Below are 10,187 nucleotides of genomic sequence, written 5' to 3'. Positions count from 1 at the left end.
TCCAAAGGGAAGGAAAACAAAATAAAAAATAGACTCTATGGACTACATTAAGGAAGGAGCTGTCGTACGGCTATGGAGCCACTCAACATGATTAAAAGGAAACCTAATGAATGGGATAAGATACGGATGCCTGTGTAGCTTGAACATCTGTCTTTGGCTCAGAGCATAATCCCAGGGCTCTCCCTGTGGGGAACCCACTTCTCCATCTGCCTATGTCTCTGTGTCTCTGTCTCATGAATAGATAAATAAAATCATCAAAAAATGAATAGGAGGGGGATCCCTGGGTGGCGCAGCGGTTTGGCGCCTGCCTTTGGCCCAGGGCGTGATCCTGGAGACCTGGGATCGAATCCCACGTCGGGCTCCCGGTGCATGGAGCCTGCTTCTCCCTCTTCCTGTGTCTCTGCCTCTCTCTCTCTCTCTGTGTGACTATCATAAATAAATAAAAATTAAAAAAAACATTAAAAAATGAATAGGAGGAGATATTTAGAAATCTATGCTCAGATTAATGCTGGTTTCCAAAATTGACAAATAAATTATCAAACTAAACAAACGCAAGGGGAAAAGTTAAATCAGAAATGGGCAGAAGACCTGAAGACACACCCTGTCCTGAGATGAGTTGCCGACTCTCCGTTTTTATGAGGTAGGTCATAAAATGAAATTTATTGTCTCCTCTAGGTCTGCCTTATATCAACTGCAGGATTAGACCAGACAATGGATCCAAAAGACAAGAGGGAAATATTTTCTGCCACAGACTGCAGGACCTACCTGAAAATCTGGGAAGAAAACTACATTAAGAAAATGAAAACTTGGTAAACTGAAAAGAAAGTAACTTGTTTGCCTATGACAATGTCTTAATAGAGTCAATGAGTAAACACCTCACATAAGAACTGGAAGAAATAACTCATTAGCTCAGGAAGAATCAGGATATAAAATCAGCAAATAAAATGAAGATATGTTTCTACAAACTAACAATAAATTACCTATACAAAATTAACAAAGTAATCCACCTTAATGGGTATCAAAAATATTTAGGATTAAAATTGACTAATGAGATAAAATACTCGATGGAGAATTACCTACATTGATGAGTGTCTTTTGAAACTGCATCCAGAAATGCAAATAACTCTGCTTACACATTAGAACTTCGTATAGTCATAGTGCCAGCTACACAAATTTCTATAGAATTCTGATGCAATACTTTGGTGACTTTTAAAGACTCAAGTGTAAGTCTGGAGCTGGTTATATAGTCAGAGGACATGCAAATAGGGCCTTCTCCCTGCTGTTAAAATCAGCCCAGCCTGAACCATGCAGTTGGGAGAGGAGCCCCAGCCCCAGGATCCCCAGGTGACCCTTTCAGGGATCAGGACAGAACACAGACAACTCACCATGGAGTCTGTGCTCAGCTGGGTTTTCCTTGTCGCTATTTTAAAAGGTAATTCATAGAGAGCAAGGGACCTTGACTATGTGAGTGGACATGTGTGAGAGAAACCTGGGATGTGGGACACTGTCCTGACCAAGATGTCTTGTGTTTGCAGGTGTCCAGGGTGAGGTGCAGCTGGTGAAGTCTGGGGGAGACCTGATGAAGCCTGGGGGGTCCCTGAGACTCTCCTGTGTGGCCTCTGGATTCACCTTCAGTAGCTACTACATGAGTTGGGTCCGCCAGGCTCCAGGGAAGGGGCTGCAGTGGATCTCCAGTATTAGCAATAGTGGAAGTAGCACATACTACACAGATGCTGTGAAGGGCCGATTCACCGTCTCCAGAGACAACGCCAAGAACACTCTGTATCTGGAGATGAACAGCCTGAGAGCCGAGGACACGGTCGTGTATTACTGTGCGAGGGACACAGTGAGGGGACCTCAGTGTGAGCCCAGACACAAACCTCCCTGTAGAAGGGGATCAGGACCACCATGGGGTGCACACTCCTCACCACTTCTGTCTTGAAGGCTGAGGAGCAGGTGCAGATGGAGGTTCTGGGCTGGTTTCCTCTAGGGCCCTAGGGCTTCTTCTCCATGTAGTAGATTCCCCCAGGGAGCCTCTATAGATTCAAGATTCTGTGTTGACCTCTTCAGTGTGTGATTTCAAAATTTCTTTTTTTATATGGAACAGTTATTTCCACATTCACAGAGCACACACTTGCTTGCACTTGTTTACACTTGTCACTAAATAGGAATAAATTACAAATATCTCCATGTTGAGGATGTCCAAAATAGGTCAACCTATAAATGCACCTATAAAAATATCAAAGAGAAACAATATGAAATATTGGAAAATGAGTAAGTGGTCTCAAGAAAGCAGCACAAATCATGAAATGATAATAGAAGATGCCTGAGGTCCTATCCAGGGTATCAGGTGGAACCTGTCCTCTCCTAAGGTCACCAGCTGGTACTGAAGGTCATGTGTACACTGTGTACTATCAGAGACCAGAAGCTTCTACTGGATCCATGTTGATCCCCAGGATGAGGAGCTGGATTGGAGGACCTTCCACCTGCAGGGAATAACTCAATGACCATTCAGGTGCTGATATCAGCTCACTGTGTATAACCTCTACCATTGCCATGTTGAAACAAAAGTCCATGTGATGGATGAAGGAGGTGGGGCCTTAGAGGAGCAGTCATGTTAGGAGATGCAGCAGAATGTGTGGATCAGGCCCCCTATGTGCCACAACTGGGAAACCTCCATTCCAACCTCCATTCCCTCCGTCCCCACATGAGGGAATAATTGAAAGGATATGCTAAAATATGGACACTCTCCAGACACCGCATCTGCCTGCACCTGGACCTCAGGCTTCCCAGACTCCACAGCTGTGAGAATGAGTGCCGGTTGTTTGATCTACCCTGTCCATGTACGATGTTCCATCAGGGGGCACAGGATAAGATATTACTGACACATGTACTCAAGCAATGATGCTCTGGTTTCCTGCTGCATTTGTCAGGAAAATTCTCTGATTACTTCCGTCCATGAGGTCAAGGGTGGATTTCTCACATGTTCCCTCCTGCAGAGATGAGGAACCTATGGACAATCCTAGGACTCTCTGAAGAACACCTAGTTGAAACATGGAAGGAGAACGTTTACAGGGAGTCAGGGGGTCTGAGAGATTGTGGAACTTTAGTGTGAGGATGATGAGTTATCAACCTTTCCAGAGAATGGGAATGTGCTGACCATGTGGGACCTGAGTCTGAGTATCACCATCCAGAATCTGTTAGACTGATTGCTGTGAGATTCATGAGAGCAGTTTGCTTGGTGCTTCCCAGACACCTTGCTTTGCTGAGTATTTTTGGAGTTTATGTAATTTCTTGGAGATGGTCCACTTTTGTTGGATTTCATAGTAGTATCTGTGCCTCTTGGATGCTGAGGTCTGTGTAATTACTGATTAGGGTGCTTTTTGCTTATTACTCATGGAATAAATCAGTTGCCCCCTTTTCTCTCTGCTGTCCTAGGGTCTTCAATGTTAGGAATGTTATTCTTTCAAAAATCGTTGATTTTAAAAAATCTACACCTTGGGTTCTTTAACTTTGTTTTCAGCTTTTTTCAGTCATTATTTTTGCATAATTTTATCTTCCCTAATGCAGAATTACACCTCCATTTCCTACATCATCATTTTTGTGAGCTCCATTTTAGATAGCATCTTTATTATATTATTTTTAATTTGGCCAGAATCAATTATAGCTCAAATATCTCAGCAGAAATGGAACCTCTATTGTCTTTTATCGTTTCTTCAAGTCCAGCTTGTATTCTTTCTATAATTGTTTTACATTCCAGTTTAGATATCTTGTTATTACCTGCATTGATTAAAACCATGATCAAGAGATTTTCCTTAAGAAGCTGTGGTCTACGTATATAATGGAATATTACTCAGCCATTGGAAATGACAAATACCCTTCATTTGCTTCGACGTGGAGGGACCTGGAGGGTATTATGTTGAATGAAATAAGTCAATCGGAGAAGGACATACATATGGTCTCATTCATTTGGGGAATATGATAAATAGTAAAAGGGAACAAAGAGGAAAGGAGAGAAAATGAGTGGGTAATATCGGAGAGGGTGACAGAACATGAGAGACTACTAACTCTGGGAAACAATCAAGGGATAGAGGAAGGGGATAATTGGCGGGGGTTGGGGTGACTGGGTTTCGGACACTGAGGGGGGCATATGATGGGATGAGCACTGGGAGTTATATATGTTGGCAAATTGAACTCCAATAAAAAGAATTTTTTTAAATAATACATTTATTTTTTATTGGTGTTCAATTTGCCAACATACAAATAACACCCAGTGCTCATCCCGTCAAGTGCCCCCCTCAGTGCCTGTCACCCATTCACCCCCACACCCGCCCTCCTCCCCTTCCACCACCCCAAGATCGTTTCCCAGAGTCAGGAGTCTTTATGTTCTGTCTCCATTTCTAATATTTCCTTTTTTTAATTTTTAATAAATTAATTTTTTATTGGTGTTCAATTTACCAACATAAGGAATAACACCCAGTGCTCATCCCATCAAGTGTCCCCCTCAGTGCCCGACACACATTCATCCCCAACCCCCACCCTCCTCCCCTTCCACCACCCCTAGTTCATTTCCCAGAGTTAGGAGTCTTTTTTTTTAATAAATTAATTTTTATTGGTGTTCAATTTACCAACATACAGAATAACACCCAGTGCTCATCCCGTCAAGTGTCCCCCTCAGTGCCCGTCACCCATTCACCCCCACCCCCCGCCCTCCTCCCCCTCCACCACCCCTAGTTCATTTCCCAGAGTTAGGAGTCTTTATGTTCTGTCTCCCTTGCTGATATTTCCCACACATTTCTTCTCCCTTCCCTTATATTCCCTTTCACTATTATTTATATTCACCAAATGAATGAGAACATACACTGTTTGTCCTTCTCCAATTGACTTACTTCACTCAGCATAATGCCCTCCAGTTCCATCCACGTTGAAGCAAATGGTGGGTATTTGTCATTTCTAATGGCTGAGTAACATTCCATTGTATACATAAACCACATCTTCTTTATCCATTCATCTTTCGATGGACACCGAGGCTCCTTCCACAGTTTGGCTATTGTGGACATTGTGCAGACACATTTCTAACCACTAAGATCATTGAAAGAATACAGTAGATACACTGCCTCGGTCTCAAGTCTATTCAGAGTTTCAGTCAATCACTTGACCGGTCATAGGCAACAATGGACTCAAACTTGATGAAGGATCTAAATGTGAGTCAGAAAAAAGAAAAAAGGAAGAAAAAAAGGAAAAAAGAGAAGAAAAAGAGAAAGAAAAAGAAAGAAAGGGGAAAAAAGCGGGGGGGGGGTATCAGAAATCAAAAAGAAAGAAAAAACACAGGGGCGTATCTTCTGATTCTGTAGACTTTAAGTCCCTTGACTTCCCCTGGAACTTGTCTGTCTAGCTGGTCTTCTGGGGGAGGGGCCCGTTGTGCTGATTTTCAGGTGTTAGCACTTGGGGAAGCTGCTCTGCCCCCTGCCTGGTGCAGGGATCAGTGGGGGTTGTTTACCCTGTGAGGCCCCAGGAGGAACAACCCCAGTGGCGGAGGCCAGCTCTGGAACCCTGGATTCAGCTCCTGCAGTAACTAGGGAGCTCTCTGTCTGCAGGGGCCTGGAGGCTCCAGGGTGGGGCTGCTGATCTGCTCAGCTCCGGGCAGGAGTGTCCTTGCTGTCCTGTGCCCTCCCGGCCTCTGCCTGTCCCGGGGGGAGGCTGGATCTTGGGCTGTGTTTTCCTTGTCGCTATTTTAAAAGGTAATTCATGGAGAACCAGAGACCTTGAATATGGGAGTGGAGGTGAGTGACAGAAAAAGGGGATGTGGGACAGCGTTCTGACCAGGATGTCTTGTGTCTGTAGGTGTTCAGGGTGAGGGGCAGCTTGTGGAGTCTGGGGGAGACCTGGTGAAGCCTGCGGGGTCCCTGAGACTCTCCTGTGTGGCCTCTGGATTCACCTTCAGTAGCTACTGGATGCACTGGGTCTGCCAGTCTCCAGGGAAGGGGCTCCAGTTGTTCGCATGGTTTAGGTATGATGGAAGTGGCACAGGCTACGCAGACGCTGTGAAGGGCCGATTCACCATCTCCAGAGACAATGCCAAGAACACGCTGTATCTTCAGATGAACAGCCTGAGAGCCGAGGACACGGTCGTGTATTACTGTGTGAGGGACACAGTGAGGGGACCTCAGTGTGAGCCCAGACACAAACCTCCCTATAGAAGGGGATCAGGACACCAGGGGTTGCACACTCCTCACCACTTCTGTCTTGAAGGCTGAGGAGCAGGTGCAGATGGAGGTTCTGGGTAGGTTTCTTGTCAGGGAGCAGTTTCCACCAGGGAGCCTCTCTGGGCACAGGATTCTGTGTGTACCAATGCAGTGTCTGACTTGATAATTTGTTTCATGGGGAAGCAACTATTCTTAAATGCACGAAAGATAGAGTTTCATAGACTTATTACTATCTTCCCTAAATGTGAATAATACACAAATGTCTACATGCACCTCAACTTCTATAGAATTCAACAATCCAAGCAGACAAATTGAACTCTGAAGAAATGAGCATTAGGATCATACACACACACACACACACACACACACACACACACACACACACACGAGTATAAACCTTTATCACTTTAACTATCGTGTCTTTTGAGTACTCGGTTGTCCTCTCAGGAAGTCATAAATGCTTTCATGGAGCCAGGGAAGGACACTGGCTCAGAGTGTGTTTTGGTTCAGTTGTGTTGATGGAGTCCTTCTCCAGGAAGCATCTATGTAAATTCAGTGTCCCTGAATATCAAAACAGGGAACTTGAGGTTTCCTGCTGAATTTCCTATGTGTCGGGCAGAAGGAGAAGGGGGAGGATTGGTGATCCAGGAGGTAACAGGTAATAATCCAAGAATATGGTGTGATGACAAATTTCAACATATATTTAGGAAAACTGAGAGACCAAAAGTGGAGGAGGACCTTCCACCTGCAGGGAATAACTGATCCTTCAGGTGCTGATATCAGCTCACTCTGTGTGACCTCTACGATCCCCACATTGAACCCTAACCCCCATGTGATGGGAAGAGGAGGTGGAGCCTTAGAGGATCACTTAGGCCAGGAGGAGTGAAGCCTCATTATGGGATCAGGTCCCTTCTACACCAGGACTGGGAAAGCTCCCCGCACACTGGACCAATGTGACGTGACAGGGAATGGACAGGCTAGGATGTGGGCGGTTGCCACACACCAAATATGCCCACTCTTGGACCTCAGGGTTCCCAGGCTCCAAGTCTGTGGGAATGAGTGTCTGTTGTTTGATTCGTCAAGTCCATGTAGGATGTTCCAGCAGGGGACCCAGGATAAGGTAGTTTATATTATCTTTATTTAAATTCAATTTGCCTACATATTGTATAGCACCCAGTCCTCTTCACATCACATGCCCTCCTTAACGCTGATCTGTTGTCCCCAATATTGCAAATCCAAGAAACCACCAAGGAGCCAAAACCAATGCAAGGGCATGAGGGTTTATTAACAAGCTCGAGTTTGGGTCCAAGTATACCCAAAACAGCAGAGCAGGGACTTGGACCCCGAAGTGGGTTACAGCTGGGTTTTTTATGGGCTGGTCTAGGGTATATTCAGAAGGGGAGGAGGAATTTCTCAAGTTCTGTTTACATTCTGATATGGGGCTTTTAAGGGCATGGAGCTCTCTTCTCATTCTAATATGGGGCTTTCTGCCACTGGCCTGGCCTGTTGTCTTTCTGATATGGGATTCCCTGCCCAGGACATTCTGCAGTTTTTCCTGTAAAGTTCAGCTCTTATTCACAGGGGCCTAAGATGGCTATACTTGTGCTAATGCTAAACTTGAGGTGGAATGGCCTTAATTTTTCTCAGCCTCCACATTTCCCCCCTCTCAGAGGAACCTAAGGAATGACCCAATCATGGGTCCACGTTGGTCTCAGAGTGAGCCAGTGGGAATGATTAAACTATGATTCAAACCAACCTTGTTGCTGTTCTTGCTCCGGTTTAAGTCTAGCCAAACCTTTTCTGACTTTTGCCACAGATTCCTGGACTATTCCCGAGTGGCCAGTAAAGAAGCAACACTCCTCATTTGGGCCAGAACATAACCCCCCCTTGCTTGCAAAAGCCTCTCTACAGTTAAGATGCTCCCATCTTTTTAAACCTTAAAAGACTTTAAAAGCAAGGCTGAATTGGGTGCACATTTTTAAATGGCTAATGGGGATTGGTTCTGGCACGAAGAGGACAGAGCATAAGCAACATTAGTGGGGTAAGTGAGAACAGCACAGTCTTAACTTTAGGGGATTGTGGCCTTTCCATTCTGGAACAAAGTTCTTGAGAAAGACGTGTGAGTCAGCTGGCTAGACAGACATGGGTGTAGTGGACCCAGGGAGTAATCCCGTTGACCTTGAGAGTGGTGGGAGTAGTCGGGATCACGAAGTAGGGTCCCTTCCAGCGAGGGTGAAGTGTCTGGTGTTGGTATCTCCGCACCTACACCCGTCACCTGGCCGGTATCCATGGAGGCCCGGGGGTGGCCCAGTCTCGTAGAGGGCCCTCAGCTTAGGCCACACCTGCTCATGGGTTCGTTGTAACATTTGGAGAGAGAAAAGGAGTTGGTGATCATCAAACTCAGTAAGCACCTCAGGTTTTAAATTGGGGATAATAGTTGGAGGAAGACCAGACATGATCTCATAGGTAGTCAGTCCCATCTTATATGGGAAGTTCCTCACCCTATATAGGGTGAAGGGGAGGAGAGTCACCCAGTCCCTGCCAGTCTCCAGGGCTAATTTAGTTAAGGTCTCCTTTAATGTTCTGTTCATCCTCTCTACCTGTCCTAAGCTTTGGGACCTATATGCAAAATGTAATTTCCAATCTGCTCCAAATACTAGTACCACTCCCTGTGTTACCTTAGAGACGAATCCTGAGCTGTTGTCTGATCCAATCTTAACAGGAAAACTGTACCTCGGTAAGATGTCTTTTAGCAGTTTCTTGGTCATGGTCTGTGCTGTTTCATGTTTGGTGGGAAATGCCTCTGTCCATCCTGAAAAAGTATCTACAAACACTAGTAAATACCTATATCCATATTTTTCAGGTTTTACCTCAGTGAAGTCTACTTCCCAGTAGGCTCCTGGGAAGGAGCCTGAGGTCCCCTTGGAGCCGAGTGCCTGGGTTAGATCCATGGGCGGTGGCATTAGTTAACTGGCATGCATGGCAGCTTGCCACAATCTGCTCCATCTTTGCTCGAGAGTTTTTAATAGTGATCTTTGCGTGTCGTATGAGGTCTTCCATCTTCCTTATTCCCATGTGAGTACTCCAGTGCATTTTTGATAGGACTCGCCATCCTAGTTCCTCCTGCAGTCAACGATCAATGTCAGTCATTGGGGCTGATGGTTTGGTGGAGACGATATTCATCTTCTAAACACAGGACAAGCACCTTAATCGGGCGCCCTTCTTTGTTTAGAATTTTTGCCCCTTCAGGATGGAAGTGAATTTGTGCCCCCATCTTGGTGAGCAAATCCCGACCTAACAATGGGTAGGGGCACTCAGGGATGACCATGAAGGAATGGGATACCCAGCCCATGCAGAGATCCACAGATCTTCGGATAACCCATGACTACTGTCTGGTGCCCGTGGCCTCTTGCACCCGTGAAGTCTTGTTTGCCAATTTCCCTTGGGGTTGTAATAAAACCGAATGCTGTGCCCCAGTGTCCACTAGGAATTCAACGGGTTTCCCCTCCACTCTGAGAGTTACCCTGGGCTCGGAGAGAGGTGCCAAACCCCAACTACCCTAGTGGTCCAGGTCCTCCATCTCCAAGATCTTGCCAGGGGCCTTAGATCTTTTGTTAAGACAGTTTTTTACCCAGTGGCCCTCTTCTTTGCAATAAGTACATTGGTTTTTTTCAGCTTAGGGCACTCCTGACGGGGACAGGGGCCATCCTCCTTACCTGTCCTGAAGCCAGCTTCTTGAGGTGCCTCCGTAGGTTGTCTATGGGGTTCTGGCCAGCAGGATCTTGGCCAGGTTTCGGGTCTCCTGGTCACTTAGTTTGGTTTGTTGCTCTTCTGGACTTTCTTTATTATTATAGACTCTTTCTGCTACTATTATTAAGTGCTGCAAGCTCTTCTCTCCTAGTCTCTCTACTCTGCAATTTCTTTTTAATGTCCGGAGCAGCCTGGTTAACAAAAGCCATGATAATTGCAGCCTTTGTTTCT

General features: G+C 45.6%; 1 gene segment (V, D, J or C); it reads left to right on the top strand.

Annotated features, from left to right (window-relative positions):
- Positions 1-1,386: 1,386 nt before the first annotated feature.
- On the top strand, positions 1,387-1,843 carry LOC129518330 (immunoglobulin heavy variable 3-23-like; the record flags this gene model as incomplete). The annotated part of the segment is given in 2 exon segments: positions 1,387-1,432; positions 1,536-1,843. Coding segments are annotated over 2 exon segments (354 nt in total), but the record flags the coding sequence as incomplete, so codon positions are not given.
- Positions 1,844-10,187: the final 8,344 nt, after the last annotated feature.

The sequence above is a fragment of the Nyctereutes procyonoides genome, unplaced genomic scaffold (genome assembly GCF_905146905.1).
Source record: "Nyctereutes procyonoides isolate TBG_1078 unplaced genomic scaffold, NYPRO_anot_genome, whole genome shotgun sequence".
Lineage (NCBI taxonomy): Eukaryota > Metazoa > Chordata > Mammalia > Carnivora > Canidae > Nyctereutes > Nyctereutes procyonoides.
The sequence above is the reverse complement of the archived record's forward strand: the minus strand, read 5'-3'. Positions and strand labels throughout refer to the sequence as shown.